The sequence below is a fragment of the Aptenodytes forsteri genome, unplaced genomic scaffold (assembly GCF_000699145.1).
Source record: "Aptenodytes forsteri isolate BGI_AS27 unplaced genomic scaffold, ASM69914v1 Scaffold243, whole genome shotgun sequence".
In the NCBI taxonomy this organism is placed as follows: Eukaryota; Metazoa; Chordata; class Aves; order Sphenisciformes; family Spheniscidae; genus Aptenodytes; species Aptenodytes forsteri.
In genome coordinates, this window is record NW_008795314.1 from 1581735 (window position 1) to 1599835 (window position 18101).

Genomic DNA, 18101 nt, shown 5'->3' on the forward strand with positions numbered 1-18101 from the left:
TAAAAAAAATAAAAGTAAAGCTGACTTACTGTAATAAAGCCGCTTCTTGCCAAAATGAGTCTGGCTAGCAGCCTGTGGTTTCATCTGCGAGTGCTACTGCCAGTGTTTTTTCAATAAAAGAGAAGAGAGTTTGGGTCAAACTCTCATTCAAAGTCTCATTCAAGAGAGTTTGAGTCAAACACTTTGCTGGGGAAAGCAGACACGAAGCCATTGGAATAGCTCCTGTCTGTTTTTTGCTAGTGAATTTTTTTTTGGCCATAAATTGGAATGTTTGTAGTTTCTGTAAGGTTTGTTTCTTCCCCAGCTCTCTCAAGTTTCTCTCTCAAAAGTCTTAATTTGATTTGAATATGATGAAGGAATGCCTTACATCGTTTTGGTGTAGTGATCCATTTTTTTTTTCTTTCTTTCTGAAAACAAGGTTTTTTAACACTTGGTATATTTTTTTAACCTCCTTTTTTATTTCTGTTGTTTTTTTTTTTAAACCAATCCCAGTTCAGAGTCATTTATAAGCCAGGCCGCCCACTTACTGTGCTGGGGGACAGGGCAGTGCTTTTCTGCCTTTAGCCGGTATGTGTCAATGTTTGGTTCTCGGCAGCAGCACAGGAAGTCTCACCATCCTGATGAAGAGTCATAAAGTGTGGTGAAGACTTGTTACTAAAACTGGACTGAAAATGTGCTAATTTTCTGTCGCCTTTGGAAGAAATGATAAGTCATTTCTGACAAAAATATGCATAGCTTTTCAGGGCCCCATTGCATCTTCCCAAAAAAAGAGGAGTCGTCAAGGAATTGTGAAGAATTTCCTATAGAATTGCTAGTGTGGTCACACTCGGAATAATTGTAAGAGAAGACTGAAAATGGCTTCCTACATTTGACAGATGGTTTTAAAAATTTCTTTTTCAGGTTTGAGTTGATCTTACTAACTGCAGCTATGGTGCAGAAGTATCAATCCCCCGTACGGGTGTATAAACACCCTTTTGAGTTAATTATGGCTGTAAGTATTAATTTTTGCTGTAATTTTCTTCCTTCACAGTTCCTTGTATTGCTAAGTAGTTACTGGGCTCCGTTTGACAGGTACTGTAGAACACAGAAGATACAAATCTGAAATGATATACAGAATATGAGATATGTGTTTTGATGGTTGCTTCTCTACCCAGAGTATTTTTTTACATAATGCGTTCTCTCTTTCTCCCAAAGTTTAGATATAGTTCATAGATTTATTTTAAAGTTAGAGTAAAAGTGGGCTTCAAGTGTACTTCCCAGTTGATTACTGGGAGCAATCTATTCTAGCATGGGAGAAAGTGTCAAGTACATTGATTAAAAGATTGTTGTGGTTGTATCTTCATCAGTATAGAGTTTACAGGACTAGAGAGCACAGGGAAAGCCATGAAAGCAAGGATAAGCCTGAACGAAAAGAGGAGAAAGCATTCTGAGCATTGGTAATACTTTAGGGGGGGAGGGGAAAAAACCACCAAAACTATTGCTACGGAGGTCAGAGAGATGAACAAAAAGCCTTTTGGGTGCATGATTGCTAACTTGTGTGCCAATGTTACAAATAGTAACAAAGAAGAAAATCCTAATTAGGTTCCCTCTTCTTTCTCTCTCCCCCTCTCCCTTCCTTTTTTCTTTTAGAAAACAGAAAGGAAGTAGGTATTTGACATTTTAAAGTATATTCAGCCAAAACAACAGCTGTGTGGCTCTCATGAGTTATGAAGAGCAGTTGAGGAGAGCAGTCAGGTCAGCTTCTACCTGATAAGAACAGTTAAAACTAAATAATAATCTAAATAGTAATTGTTTTTGTTTCACTTGCTGAAAATACTATGTTTAATGGCTTCAGAGGAGAGTTTTAATAGTGTTCATAGTGTAAATATTTAGATAGATCACATGGTTTGGAGTGCAGAGTTCCTTACAGAAGTGATCCTTCACAGTCACAGTGCTAAAAAGGATTAGCTCGCTCTAAGGGGAATACTTGAATTTCTTTTTATCTTATTCCTGAAGCAGCTTCCAGTGTTACACATGCAGGTCTTGCTCTTGCAAACACTTCAAGGCAGAGAGTGATTATTTTCATGAGTGGTGAAGAATCTGACTGCGATATGTTGAAGGTCTTTTAGGACCTTACTACACTCTGACAGCTAGGCTTCAGATGGTTTCTAATTTAAATTTGATTGTGTGTGTAACTTTGGCCTTCAGTGAAGTACTGGTTCTTGTTTTCAGATCAGTCAACAGAAATGAGTTTCTAGGACAAAAATCTCTAGCTGTTTGCTGAACTGAGGCGTCTTTACCTTGCTGTTGAATTGAAGGCAAAAATTCTTCTTAAGTTATTTCTTCAAGGCTATTTTGAGTTAAAATGCTGACATCAGGATTTTTCACAATGCTTTATTGGGTGTAATTAGAAACACTTCTGACTATTAATATTAACTTTGAGTTCTCAAACTGTTCTGTAACTTGGGGATAATGTTTGAAGAATAATCTTTAACAAATATTAAATCTTCTCTTACATGAAAGGTTTTTTTCTCCTTTGGAAAGAAAGAGGCTATACTGCATATGCAACTAGGAGAAAACAATAGTTGAAAAAATAAACCAGTGAACTAAGAGGAGAAGAATGTTTATTAAAAGACAGAGTCAGCTGAACAGGATGCTTTCTGAGACTAAAAGTTTAGATTGGCGATAATACGTATGATTTATTTCGTCGGTGTCAGGGCAGCGACTTATCACTTGAACTTGTTCGGGATGTGATCACTGGATGAACATCCTTCTCCTGCCATGTTGCTTCTGTAATATGACTGTTTTTTAAAACGTATAAAATTCCTGGTGGTGATCTATCAAAACTGTTCAGGCATTTTCTGAAGTATGTAGAGGAGTGCCTCCATGTGCCAAATTCTTTAAAGAATATAAACAGTATATGATAGTTTGATGCTTTTTGTTACTGTTTTCCCTTGGTTGAATAGTGATTACGTAAGTTGATGAAGTATTTCTGGAAGGAATATTCCTGTCAAATTTTGTGCTCACTAAAGTGGAAGTACTATGTTGCATATTCTCAACAAAAAAAAGTGCTATAATGTTATTTTAACTGTATCAGCAGCTTTTCTGGGATGAGGAACACATCCTGGTATGTACCAACCTAGCAAACAACTTGAACAATACGTTTTTTGTTTGTTTGGTTTTTTTAATCCATCCCTCTCTTTCGTATGCACCCAACCTTTGAGAGAATGTGTCCTCAAATAGAGGTTTAAACACACACACCAGAAACTCTCAGCTGTCAGTAAAAAGCCTCTCGAACAAACCTTTGGTCAATGTGGCAGCGGTGTTCTTTATGCTGAGTTGTCTAACAGAAATCACTGTTTCTAGCCTGGGTCTTGTTGCGTGGGATCTCATCTTGTCTGAAGGTGCTGAGTACTTTTAAAAATTTTATTTGGAAAAATCGTCCTCCATTCCCTGAGAGTTTCATGGAGCTGAAGAGGTAATTCATTCTATGGAGTAGTAATGAAGATCACCAGTGTCAGTGAAGCCCATGTGGACTGTAAGGATTTCCTGGATGATATGTGTTCCAACTACAAAGTGGAACTCATTAAGTCAGACTAATATTAAGCTTTCAGATAGAGAAATCAGCATAAAATTCTTTTCTACAAGCAACCAAGTGAATGCCACTTGCAGAATGGGTCATTTACACTACAAACTTCCTATTTGCCCACTTTTCCTTTCCTGGGTTTCAAAGAGGTACTTGAGGGAGAATAAAGTACAATCAGCATTCCATTCATGCTGCTCCAGTGTGTTTTGAGAGAACTTTGTTCTCTCATGAAGGGTGAGTGCAGCTATATTAAGACAGAAAACTGGATTTAATTCCACTTTGATCTAAACCAAGATTGACGAGTGTTTTGCAGACAATTATGATATAAAGACTTTTAAAATAGACGCAGTGCAAATTCTTTTTCTAAGTTGAATTGGTGTTGAAAATAAGTTTCTCTCTTATGCCTCTCCACTGAAATCCAGAAATCATCTGTTGAGCCCTGATGTATCTCTGTGACAATATACTTTAAGGCACAACCCCTTATCTCTCAAGTCTGCGAGAGAACTGGTGAAGTACTGTTGTTGGTAGAGAGTTGGGAGATCCATTGCTGCATGCCTCTTGCCTGCCTTTATCACTAAAGGCAATCTACATAAAATCTAAGCTACTTCCCCTGAAGATTTCCTGTTACTGGCGAATTGTGCGGTTCCAGAAAATACCTAAGTTGCTTTGAAAACAGTAAGAACTGGATGCAAATCTTCTAATGAAACTCTCTCCCGAACTTGAAAAGATTCTAGAATCATGGGCTAGAAATTATCGCATTTTAGTCCAACATACCTAACACAGGCAATATGATTTCACCAAATGGTTACCAATGCTGACACAATGACTTCTGGCTGCTCTGTGGCATATCTGTCATAATCAATTTCTTGAAAACTCTGTGTGTATGTATATATATTTTAAAAAAAGAACCAACCAACTTGCACAGCTGTTCATCAGACTGAATAGAATCTTGCCTTGTTTTTTCCTCCTGTTCATGTTGAAGTTTACGTAATGCTGGAAGCAGCTGAAATGTGGAAAAATGACTGTTTACTTAGACTCGCTTGTCAAGTTACCAAGGTTAAATGTATTGGAGAAAAACTGAGAAGCTGCTTTTATAAAACTTTTAAAGATTGTAGATTCAGTTTTTGATATTAGCTTTAAAGAGGTTTACATTTAAAGTGATGTAGGGACTTTGCTGAATAAGTAGTTCTTAATGTTAAAAGACAGTTAAGAACTTGAATCTTGAAGCCTTCTTAACATACGTGAGGGTAAAATTAACTTTGGAGATTCACAGCTCATTTTGAGTCTGATGTGTTAGATAATTCCCCTTGAGTTTAACTTCTAAGGTAAATTTAAATAATAATAAACCATGGCATTCCAAGAGTGGAATTTATGCAAATGGAAAATAAGTAAGATTTTTGAAAAAAAAAATTAAATTGAACCATTGACCAGAGGTTCTTTTTGAGTTTCTGGAAGCTTGGTGGAAAATTTATTGCTCTTCAGCCCCTTTAGAAAATGTCCTATTTACAGCCACAAATTACTTAGTTTCAGAAATAAGTATGAATAGTAACATGACTGAACACAGCAAGTGTGCTCTAATCCTGTCCTGTTACATTTAGTCAAATTAACGTAGATTTTAAGAACATGTGGCTTTGTGAAAACTAAGATTTTCAAATTTGCCTGTGACAGGAGACAGACTTTCAAAGGTATTTTGCAGTCTTTTGAATACCTAAAATAATGTTTCCACTTTGTTAAAGTTCCTGGCATTTGTCATCTTCCACTGGTGCCAAACAATGAAGAGAAGTCTGTAGGTAAACTAGTCATCAATGTCAGGAGCTTGCAGTTGTGGAAATAACGCATTTGATCTTTATTTTAAAATAAAAATAGCAGTTAATCTTGCATTGCCTTGAGGCTGAAAACTACTTCCTTCCAAACTACATATTCTCATCAAAATCCTTTAAAAAAAAAATTTGGTCTCATGTTTTCCCTTTGTTCTGATAGAATATCTAAAGTATCTAAAGCATAAATCTTTCTTTCTTAGTATGTATAATATATAGTGCCCTTTTGATTATATTGTAATTTTAATGGTTCAAATTTGCTGCTTTTGGACAACAGGCTGACTGGCTTTCTTTGGTTTTATAGATCTGAAAAAAACAATGTTTAAGGTAAATCTCCATGATTTAAAGTATCCCTAAATTACAGGAAAGTAATAACATTGTAGATGGCATAAATACACTCTAATGATAGAGTAGATTAGAAAAAAATTATCTGTTTTTTTTCAGATTGACAAATCAAAGTGTAATCCCTTGATCTAGATTGTAATGAGGTTCCTGATCAGGTAGTACATCATGTTTTAATTTTAAAGGTTATTACTTTATAATGTCATTTAAAAAAAATAACTATGTATCAAGTTAAGTGCCACACCTGCTCATAAATCCCTACAGTTTTTATTCCTTCTAGTCTCACTTTCTTTCTTGGAAAAAATGCATTCCACACATCATGTGAAGAGGGGCTGAGAGGCCGATGAGAAAACGGAAGCCGTTCTCCAAGTGCTTTTGAAAGCACAAAGTAGGCTTTAAATGTACTGAGAAGTCATTTATTACCCCGATGCGGTGAACCTTCTTGAGGATTTGTCTTGGATAGTTAAAGCCTGGGGAACGGAGCAAATGAGTGTCCACTGCTGAAACCGCTCAGCGGTTTTCCCTTGTGTTGTATGACTCCCAGACTCTCATCTACTTTGCTTCCTGTCTTTGTTGAAAATTCAGGCTTATTTACTGTTGGAAATGCGTTGGTAAAACTGCGGTGGAACAGGGCCTTGTATGGATTTTCTTATTTTTGAATAAGTGTCTGCAGTTTAACTGCTGTTTTATGGCGTTGTTGATGGTCTCTTGTGTTAGCACACATTGTAAGAACAAATGAATTTTTGGCCACTTGTTTGGAATGAGCCGTGGTTAAAAAACATAAGAGTTAAGTTGAGCACTAGGGAAAAATATTGACTTAGCAGCCTGCTTGCTGTGCAATTTACGTGTTGTTTCATGGCCTGCTTAGATATTTTCATGGCTAGCTGTTTCCTGTTTTTTGTGGGCAAACACATGACCTGACTGTAGCTGACAGCTGCAGTTCTCTTGTTCGCCAAATGCTTTTAGTCATTTTTTTAACAAGTCTTTTACACTTTAAAAGCTAAAACACCACTACTGTCAAACTCTGAAAGGTGTCAATAGAAGAAAAATATGTATCAAAACAGTTCTTGTTGCTTTGTTCTGAAAGCACTCCAAGCTTTTCACCCTTCGCAGGTGTTTTAGCTCTGAGACTGGTGCAAAGTGCCGCTCTAGGATCTGTTGATCAGCCAAATAATGTTGCCTTTGAGTTAAAAATCTGTTAAACGTGTCCTGGTTTCGGCTGGGATAGAGTTAATTTTCTTCCTAGCAGCTGGTACAGTGCTGTGTTTTCGGTTTAGCATGAGAATAATGAGATAAGCCATGACAACATGTGGGAACCTGGCAGAAAGGAAGTGGTTAACACGTTCCGCAGAGTCCTAGACACCTGTGATACTACAGTTGTGATCTGGAAAAGGTGTAACTTCATGCTTGTAACTTAATGTGTGGTTAGCCATTAAGAAGTATGTGTAAAAAGCCTTTAAAACCTCATGGGAAGGAGATATGGTGTATTTTTTTTTCATTCTAAAAACATGTCCAATGAGGAGCCAGAGGTTGCTTACAAATCAGTGACGTCGGCTGGAGACGTAGAATGAGGTGCTTCTGTATGGTGTGGCCAGTTACGTGCACCTCCAGCATGAGCAATCTGTGTTTCCTGTTCCTGTGGAGCTCTTACTGCTGTCTTAGAGCAGAATATTTCAGCTGGTATGCTTTTAGGAAACAAGCACACCATGAAAGAGGGAGTAGAAGGAGACCCTGAGGGATTGGAAGCAGCCCCTGAGGACTCTCCATAAAGCACATTCAATCAGAGTCCAGATTCTGGAACACAGAGTTGAGGGGTATTCATTGTGATTTTCATAACCGAGATTGGTTTTGCTTTGCATTTAGTTTGAATTCAGTGTGTTTCTGGAATGAGGGCGGCCATGTGATCTTAAAACTGTTGCGTTCTGAATATAGAGTGAATCTTCTGAGAATTTGCAAGGAAATCTATTAATTAGCTCAAGTTAAAATTAATTACAGGTTAGTCTTAAATGGTCTATTTTCTTTTCTCCCAAGTGAATTTGTCTTCAAATTTTTCATGTAGTTTAAAATTACTGTGTATATATTCTAAATTAAGAACTAGGCTGTTAAGCTGAATTATTAACTCTTTTTATCTCACTTTTATGATATAGTTAAGACAGGCCAGGTTAGCAGCTCAGGTAAAATCTTGAGTAGGGCCTATTACAGGTAATTTAATAATTTGGCGCTCTCACAGTCAATTTGCATGCAGCTTGTTTCGGTTGTAATCAGTCAGTGATGTTTGAGGCGAGAGTCATGCCAAGAACTCACGCTGGTGGAAGATAATGGTGGCAACGTGGCTGGAAGGCCTGTGTTGGAAGGGCTGTCTGGCATCATCTGGGCTCCACCGCAGCGTGGGGCAGCGTTGCCAAGAGTACAAGCAAGCAATGAGCCATCAAAATTTGAGATCAGGTCCCAGGGTCTTGGCTCTTCTCTGCGTTGCTCTTGCTCAAGTAATACTGATTTCTGCCCAGTCTACTGAGGTTTTCAGCTTGTGGTTCATGGGCTTTCTCTTCTAAGGGTCAGAGAAACATAACCGAGTATGTGGTTTCCCATTACAGCTAAGCTGGTGTTCCAGCTTGCTCTTGTTGCTTTCTTGCAAAGACACGTTCATCAGCAAGCCACTTTAGGGAGACAGGATGGTCAAAAGCTGTCTTGGAAAAAAGGAAAATAAATACCTTGTCAGCCTGATCTCCTCACCAGGCTCACTTAAGGCTGATAAGCACCCCTGTGGGAGCAGGTTCTCGTCCCCTCCTGTGCTGTTAGTGAGCTCGTGGCAGCTGGCCACAAGAAAGAGCGAGCAACTCAGCAGGGCGTTTGTCAGTACATGTTGTGCTGTGGGAGCCCTTGATTCCATGGGGAAATAATTAGGGTTCTGCAGTTTGAAAAATGCTGAAGGCCGTTGCTGTAACAGTAAATGAAGGGGCCATTAGAAACTTGATTCAGCAGTCTTCAGGCCTGGTATTATTTAGCAGTGCAAAGTATTTGCAAATTGTGCTTTAATGGCTTGGAGTTGTGGATTCTGAGAGTTGCTTTGGCATAAAAGGGAATCTGTCCTTACCTTAGAAAAATGAAAATTAAAAAGTATTTTGTATGATCTAATGGGGTAGCATGCGAGCTGACTGGTTGGCTTTCTTGCTTTGTATTCATGTATGAAACTTCAGATTTGAACATTTTCTGTCTTGGATTCCTCTTGGATTTTGCTTTATGATAATAAGGTTTGGGGACTATATATCAGTAAATTTGAAAATAAAAATATCACAGGGCTCTTGGAGCTTAACAGCTTTAACTCTGGTGACAGCAGAGGGATTGTGGGAGGGAGCAAAGAGAAGCTACCCTTTTGTATTAAAAATGAATTTTTACTTAAACTGTTTTAATTCTTATTCTATATGTTTGGGTTCTTTTAAATTAGCATTTCAAGACTTTGTCGCGGTCAGATTTATGAAGTTAAATATCTAAATCTGTAGGGTTATGTACATTTTGGATTACTTGGTTAATTACAGCTGTTTTCATTCTGACGTTATTTACGTTCTCAAAACTTGAGTATAGGTGGGTTTTGGAATATATGCAGATCAATCTGTGTAACGGTTGAAAACTGCATTGCAAACCTCTTAACATGTCAGCCTCTGATAATTTTGTGCCTTGCCTACTGCTGCTGTAATATTATATCATATTGCTTTGATAATAATAGATCTCATTTTGTGAAAATGAATATTTCTCTGGTGATGGTCAGGATGGCGATGTGTCACTTATATTTGTTTGTGCCACAACAGAAGGGGAACAGTTAGTTTCCTGATGAGAGCACTTCCTTTCTTGAGTGCATTGTATCTCTTCGTTTAGAGTAAAATGTGAATGCCATAGACATTAAGTCCAGTTCAGGAACATCAGTCAGCGGAATCCTTTCCAGAGGACGTTTTTCTGGCTATTTCATTTGGTGTGTAAATTATACTACTTAATTTGCAGAACTCTCTTTGCTGTGCAATTCATTGGCCTGTGGATAAATTCTTCATTACTGAATTCGTGGCTCCATGAAGTTACTTATTTCTATTGAAGTGTTTCATGGTCTGCATGGTGCAGCCACTGATGTTGTGATGAACAGGATTTAAAGCAATTTCACTTGAACTTGTTTGTTCTGTGTTGACTAAACCGATTCTTGCTTTTGTCTGTCTGCCTTTCTTTGCTGTAAAGGAGGGTAAGGAACAGAGAACTGGTGGTCTATAATCTATGATTTTAATTGCTTTTTAGAAAAGAATCAAAGGGGTCTTTACTGTTCTTTTTTTAATTGGCTTATCTTTTGAAGCTAGGTGGTGTCTTTCTGTTTGTATTTTATTGGGGAGCAGATTCAGGGGTGCAGAAGTTGTACCACCTTAACATGCTAATGATGCATCTAGCAGTGGTATTACCTGGTTATTGATATCTTAATGATGTGTTTGGATGTGGGGAAAAGGATTGTATTCTGTCTCTTAATGAGATTCACAGTACTGAATTGCACCATAAGGCCTATTTAGCTAGTGTGCTATGTATCTGGCAGTGGCCAAGGGCAGTATCTGCCTCTAGGGAAGAGGATAAGAATGATACAAAAATATGGTAATGCTCTCTCAGGATACTCTTTCATCCTACAGCTATGTGTCTTGACAGCCCTTCTGGTCCAGAATGTGCCCGTTGTCTATAATATGCTGCATGTGGTTTCTTTATTGTGCCTGCCCAATTCCTTTCTGGAGCCAAGTAAATTCTATTGTGACACCCTCCAGCAGGAGTTTGTGCTTCATGACATGCTCTGTCGAGATGTATCCTTCATCTAGACCCTGGCTCCTGCTCGCTCAGCTTCACACCATCTGCTCCTTGTGTTAGAAAAGGCAATAAAACCCTATTCACATTCTTTGTGCTGCTTGCCCTGTTAGATCTGTAAGATATCTCCCTCAGTTTTTAAATTACTCTTTTTCATTGTGATGAGTCTTAGCCTGTTTAATAGTTTATGATTCCATATGAGGAACCACTGTTGTTCTGTACTGTTGATCTTCCACCATCAATTTCTAACCTTTTTGAGGCATCTCCGGATACATCAGACATGTATGTAAGGTTAAGATTTTTTAAATATTACATTTAACTTCCTAGCTTAAGAGGTAAATTGTTTGCAGGCCCCAGACCCTATCATGCTGCATTTTGATGACATGCCATTGACATTAGTGAATGGTCAAGATTTAATTGATGTACTTAATAAATTTTAATTGGTTTGCTTAATAGAGTACAGCTGCTCTCTACCTGGAAGCTGGTATTTTGCTGGTCCAAAAGCCAAACAGAGACCTTTACAGTTGAGCTGTGCTACTTATCTTGAATTATGCCCTTTTGGCAAAGCTTTCTTTACTGTACTGATTACAGTCTTGGTGGAGTGAAATCACTCTTGCAGTGCTTAGAGGCCAATTGCCTCTGGGCCAAATTAAAACCTGGTGGGTGCAGTCTGAGACAATGAAGTCAAACCTGTTTCGCTGAACCTTCATGTTAATCTGTATGGAGATCAGGAGACTTTGTGGTAGTACAAGTCTTTAACCTTTCAGACAATGGTCTGATGAGGAATTCTGAGCCTATACTGTAGCAATGCTGTAGTCATCCTTTCCTTCCCCACTCATAAATTAGATTTTGTCTACATAGTAATAATTTTATTTAAAACATCCTAACATATTCCAGATGTTAAACTTGTTTTAACAGACCTGCTTATTGAAAGTGTCTATGATTCTAAGACCAAAAAAGTGACGAATACCAATTGTAGGACTCATAAAAGTGAGACTTAAACATGGAGCAATAGAGCAGTAAGGAATATCTGACTCTTCCAAAAATAGATCCTCAGTGGACACAGTAGGATTGCAGCTGAATTTTAAAGTAAAACTGACTGCAGAGGAACCAGACATGCAATTTTGTTAACTGGAAAGGAAAGGGGAAGCTAAGTACCATATCCTGTGCATTTGAGATGCCTGTTAGCGATGCAGAACATATGTGTCATTGTTCAGCTGCTGTGGGACAAGTAGTGGTTATTTACAAGCAATGGTAAGACAAGCTTAATGGTTTAGAGTTATTTTGGTATGTGTATCTTAAAAATTTCAAACCTGTGTAAAGGTTTATATATTGCCATTGCTGTGGAGAAATAGGAAGTGCTTGAGAATAGCTCACATTCCCTGGGAATCACATGTCCGTCTCCAAGCATTTAAGCTTTCACTGGCCTGTTGCCAGCCTTTACTGTGATGCTCTTTTGGAGGTCAGACTCTTCTCCATAGTACTTTAACCTTGAGCCAAAACAGTCATGTCCTGTGCAATTGGGGTCAGAAGCCAAGTTTCCTATCCTAGAAACTACTGAAGTTGACTCTAATTGCAGGGCACATTGTGTCAAACAAAGTGTTGTGCTCAGAGCTACGTGGCTTCTGAGTCAGAACTGATTTCCATCTGTCTTGCCTGGAACATGGGCATCATTTTCTCTGTAGAACAGTTTTGCGCATGCATTTAATATAAACAAGTTAAAGTGAAATTGCAAGTCAATCTGATATTGCTATTGCCCCCACTAAGTCAGCTAAGGTCTGTGTATACTGAAGAGCAACTTATAGCATCGCTATAAAGTCTGTCCTTGAAGTTCCACCTTCAACCTAGACCAGAGCAATGTCAGTTGTTTTTTTCATAACCAGCAATTTGATATTGGTCTTCCAGTCACAAGCCAGCCTAACCTGAGTGATCGGGCTTTCCCAGCTTACTCCAAAGGAAAGGAGGATTAAAATTATTTTATTTACATTCAGCAAGTTTGGGTTTTCTGTTCTTAATCTTTTTTTCTTGAGGAAGGAGTGGTACTTGTCCAACTTCTCTATTTTAGCTTCTTGTTTTAGAGATTCATGTCTCAAGATTGTGCAGAGGCTGCAATTGGAGTTAGCCTCGCTCACTCTTTAGTGGAGTGGCACTATGCCTTGGGCTCTTTTGGGTTCTCTGGACTTCTTGGAGGGAGGAAAAGGATTAATGATCCTTTTGTGAGTGTCTGGGAGGCAAACAGGTGTAACTCTTAACTCTTACACTGGCTATCCACTTTCTCCTCAAATCCCACCCTGGTGATTCATTTGTTCTCTGAAGATGGACATTCAGGCTCCCACACAGAGAATCAAGTATTACACAGTTCCAGCTGTGCAAATTTATTTAAGCAAACCACAAATGACTTGTATCTGTTTTAAAGAAACCACTCTTCCAATTAAAGTACCATTGAGGCATGCCTGTGGTTATTAAAGATCATCTTTTACAGATAAAAGATGGAATGTTGGCCCTTGACTTCAGGTCAGATTCTTTATCCCCAAACTGTTTTGCCTGCTGAATCAGTATACAGTTACCACCAAAAGCTCGAATAAAGCTGCATTAAATCATTGAAGAGTTTACTTTTCATCTGGAAGATGATTGTGCCTCTGCATGTAGCAAAATGGTTCTTAGGTAGTTAAGAGCCAGTCCCCTTTCAGTTTCATGACATGCAGCTGCATGCAACAATCAGGCCACTATAATTTTGCTAGTAAAGCTTCTCTATGTGACCACTCTTCTGAAATGAAAATGCCCAGCTGTTGAATAGTACCCATGCAGGAAGGGTACACTGAGGGGGATAAAGTAGTGATCTGTATAGAAACAGCCTACGTGGGTGGCTTGACTGGTCACATCCCTCATGAGAATAAAGGTTTCTGTGTCTGGCTATTTCTTCCGGTGCAGGAAAGCAGAAGCTCTTTGCTCGGTCTGGTAAGTTGGTTACCACAATTGCATAACTCAACAGTAGAATTCCCAGTAAAATTCCACTTATCTGGAAGATTGCTTCATAGCCTGTTTTGAATCTCCTGCTTTATTTATAAGGTCTAAATTATTTTAATGAAACATTAAAATATGGGAGTAACTTTATTCATCCTTGAAAACACTGGATGCCCAAGCTGATACTCACTAGCTCTATAGCCTACACATTTATGCTCCAATACAGAGGAAGTTTGCTTCAGGCTTTCCTGTCCCCCAATAACTCCTTGCTCCTGCTTTTTGCCTTTCCTTCTATCCCCACCTTGCTTTTGGTTTTGGGCAGTTTTAAGCAAATATGTTATGCTTTTTTGTTAGTATAACTCAAATTTGTCAAGAATGCTTTATGAATATATATTATCAAGTATTTCTTTGGATAAGCTTAGAGTTTTACTGATGCTTAGTTGTAGGTGTTATCTCAATGGACCATCTTTTCAATAAGCTGCCTGTGAAATCCTTTTGATTTCTGGTTTGTATGCAAGTAGAAAAATGAGCACTTGCTTGGTTCACATATGCTTCACAGAGAATGTAAATGAAAACTCTGAAATGTGTGTAAACCTTCTAAATTACTACAAGAAAAAGGGATTTTTTTTTCTGAAATTGTTACTGTCTTCTTGAGGTTGGGTTTGATGTCTTCTATAACTTTTAATAGCAATGGAAGATAATTAGTTCTAAGTCCCGTTAATGAAAGTGATACTAATATGCATAATCCTATCTAGTCAATGCATACTTAGCATGAATTTCTCCAAAACATTCTTTGCAACAGCTACCTAAAGGCGTGCTTGTTGCAAACAGTATACTGTGATTGACAGCTAAGATAATATCCCAAAGTGCACGTGGTTTGGGGTAATGTTTTGTGCAGTAAGGATATTTTGATTTCAGTAGGGCTCTTGATGCTATCCCTGCATGGTGGCCTCAAAGGAAAGAAGTTTAAGCACAAGCAAGACAAACCTATTTTTAAGATGGGTACCAAAGTTTTGGAACATGGTGCAGATGCTGTGGTGAGATTGCTTGAAGATCCGTCTGGTTTCAGTGACTGCTTTTACAAACAACCTGGGTGATATAATGAACAGTATGCTTGCTAAGTATTCAGGTGGCACTATAGCATATTTGTGAGTGCATCGCACCTCAGAGGGACTCAAAGTTAGCTTACAAGAACAAGCCTGCAGGGTAGTTATTAGGGCTGTTTAAAATGCCAAGCTGTGCATTTGGTCTATATTTGGAATGTACTTAAAGCCAATAGTGATCAACACTGTAACCATGGAAATGCTGCCTGAACTAAAGAGATGAACAGAAATGTCGGTCTTTGTGTGTTAGTGCTATTACATACACTTGAAGGTGCTTTGTAGCACTGTTAACACATGAAAGGTCCTGTTGTCAGAAACCCAGGGTGGTGTGTGATGTGTTGTATAAGCAGCACTCTTAACTGCAAGCTATTGAGCATACACTTTCATTAATAATACCATTTCAGTGGTGTTTCATGATTTTTGTGGTTGGCGGTGTGTATAAACTATCGTTATGCCTGAAATTTAATGTGAAGCTGTTCCTTTTACACTGTAGAAGACTTCAAAGAGATTAAGTAAGTGTGAAGTAGCCTGGACTGTGTCTACAGAGCTGCACGAAGATACGTGTTGATACTTCCTGTTATCTGTAACAGAGCTTTGTTCCTTGTCAAAAGCCGCACGGTCTCTATTCTGAAAGGTTGTTTTGCTTCCCCTGTGTACATCCCGTACATGTTTTGAGTGACTGGGGTAAGTGCTGTTTGGAGTGGTGGTGATCCAGAAGCAAACAAAAAATTGTCTCTAAATTTTTATGGTCTTGGCTGGAGTAACTTACTTGAGCTAAAGCACAGAAATAGCTTCTGTGCTGTTTCCTGACTCCATAGAGATTTTTAGTTTATTGAATCAAAGCTCTTCATGCAACATTATGAAGCAGCTATTGAATTTGAGTTTAGTCTTTATACTGGGTTATTTTGTGATGGTTGTGGGCAATGTCCTCCTTGCTTTCAGACGCTTTCTGTTTCAGGAATTTGCAGAATGGATGTGAAGGTCATAAGCTTTCTTGCTGTCTTTCTAGGATTTGAGCAGCAAATTGCTGTGCCTGCTTTGCATGCGGCAGGCCTTTAACCTATTTGGTAGAACAAATAGGTATTGTTTATTCTGTGGTGACACCCACAAGATTCCTAATAGATTTCATTAGCTCTGTTGATACATTTAGGAGCAGGGTATATTTAGAATATGCAAGAAACATAACTGGATACTTACTTAACTTTAAAGTACTACGGGCTTCTAATACAGCTAAATGTAAAAATGGACAGAACAGTCTTGCTCTCTTCATACAAAGTGTTGAAAGCTAAGGCTTTATATAATTAAGCTAAGGGGTGAATTTAAATGTATTGGAATAAATCTCTCTTCTCATCCTCCCTCTTTCTGTGTAGACGTTTGCAAAGTATAAGTGGGTCATTCATAGCAGTGTAGGGTCTGAAATCCTTGTCAATGAAACCTTGATTAAATCAGAGGACCCCTTTAAACAAGCATGAGCATCAAAAGATGACAAGGAGGAGTAGGGATTATGCTCTTCTGTACACCTAATAAAAGCTTTTCTTCCATGCAGAGAACTCTTGAGTGACAGAGGAGCTGTCAGCAGCAAGAATTTAATGGCTTTGGCGAATGCTGGGGAAAGAAATGTTTTCTTGTCCACCTCTGCTTATAGTTGGTTTCATTTCCCTCAGCTCCTGGTTTCCTGGAGAATTTCTCAGGAATTTCATTTCCATTCCACGAAAGGAGAGGCAAGCTGAGAAAGCTCAATTTACTGGCTTGACTGGCTTCAAATGCTTTCTTAGAGGCAAGGATACTGTAAACAGCAAGTCGTCTTAGCACTTCATACTCTTAACAAGATCAAGTGAAGCCCTGGCGATGTTAATGAAATGGTTTCTATAGTGATCTTCTGTGTTTGTAGGGCTGTATGGGCTGTTTAGAGCACAGGTTGTTTAACACCTGTGGGTGTTTGAAGCACAGGGAATACTTTGAGACCAGTGCAGGATCCAATAATGTCTACGTGGTCATGACTAATTCAGTGTGTTAGTCTCTCTTGAATCAGTTGGGCCCTTGATCTTCTGAATATAAGAGACGTAGACCTGGGCTATAAATTCGACCATCGCTTCAGTGCAATATTATAAATACAGCATTATAACAATCTGAATATCATGCTGCAATAAGTTCTTGAACCACTGACAATTTTTCTTCCCAGATACTCTACCTGAAAGCTCTGTTTACCACATTGGAGAACATCTGAGGTTGTTTTTCAAGCTTGCTTCTCTCACTGTTTGAGAAATTAATTAATCTTCAGTTAGAATTCATGAACAGAATCTGTGCAGAGTAGATTCTTGTTAGTACTTGTCTTAACTTGTATAGCAATATGTATTTGTGTGGTTGATATTTAAAAAAACCACAAAAATTAAAACTTCAAAAACTAAAAAGCCATTGTAGTTCAGGGATTTGATGCATAATTATATAAAACTTTAACAACCCCCTTTTTGAAAATTTTAGACTAACTCCATTGTTTTGAAACTTTAAAGCTGGGGTGTATTTCTACAAAGTAGAAGCAATTGGGCCATTTGGGGCAATTACTTGGGCATGCTTTGCTTTGGTAGACTGTATGTGAACAGTGCAGGCACTGCTTGTTCCCAGTCCTGTAAGCTTACACTCTAAATACAGTAATGATCACTTAATCAGAAAGTCCTAGGTCAATAATGCTTTGTACACTTGTGTAGTAAACAAGAATTTTTTAGCCTCTAAAATGAAGCAGATGCTTGTCGTCTTGATATTGACTTGTCCTATTGATTTTCCTGTGTAACTTATAGAAGCATTATTTATTTTATCTTGGATATACTTAATAGTCATCATTAATACTCAAGAGGCCAAATTTAATCTTGTACCAGGGGTCGGAGGGTGAAGACAGTATATCCTGTTCCTGCGTGCTACAACAGGGTAAAACGCTTTTGGACTGTAACGGAGGGAGGATAGAAGAGAGGCAAAGTAAAATAAGACCGGGATGCAGTTGCCAGCATGGTAAAGTGTGATGGGGAGAAAGGAAAGTTGTTTTGCAATTTTTTGCCTGTAGTTTAGGGTAAGGGGCTACTCACATTTGCCAGGTGAACATCAGTCAGTTCTCATTTTAAGAGATTCAGCGGAATACATCCCACCACACATGCAGCTCTCCCCTCAGAGCCATCTGCACGGCTGTCAGATTGAATGTTCTGCCAGTTCTTCTCTGCTATTCACACCCTTCTCAAGTACAGCTCAGTTTGTAAAGGCTGGATTTTCCTCTCTTCAGTGAAATTCTGCTCTTCATAAAGTGGAAGAGTTTTTCCCCTTCCAAAATTAATATATTAAAATGAAGGTATATTCATAGAATCATAGAAGAGTTTGGGTTGGAAGGGACCTTTAAAGGCCATCTAGTCCAACCCCCCTGCCGTGGGCAGGGACATCTTCAACTAGATCAGGTTGCTCAGAGCCCCGTCCAACCTGACCTTGAACGTTTCCAGGGATGGGGCA

The 18101-nt window shown here is 38.5% G+C and overlaps 1 protein-coding gene across 1 annotated transcript in view; it reads left to right on the plus strand.

Annotated features, from left to right (window-relative positions):
* Positions 1 to 905: 905 nt before the first annotated feature.
* SEC14L1 (SEC14 like lipid binding 1) overlaps positions 906 to 18101 on the plus strand; it is a 43336-nt gene continuing 26140 nt past the window's right edge. Inside the window, exon 1 of the mRNA XM_009279435.1 lies at positions 906 to 991. Within this exon, the coding sequence (XP_009277710.1) occupies positions 929 to 991 (63 nt within the window). The 5' untranslated portion in view covers positions 906 to 928. The remainder of the gene's footprint in view (positions 992 to 18101) is intronic.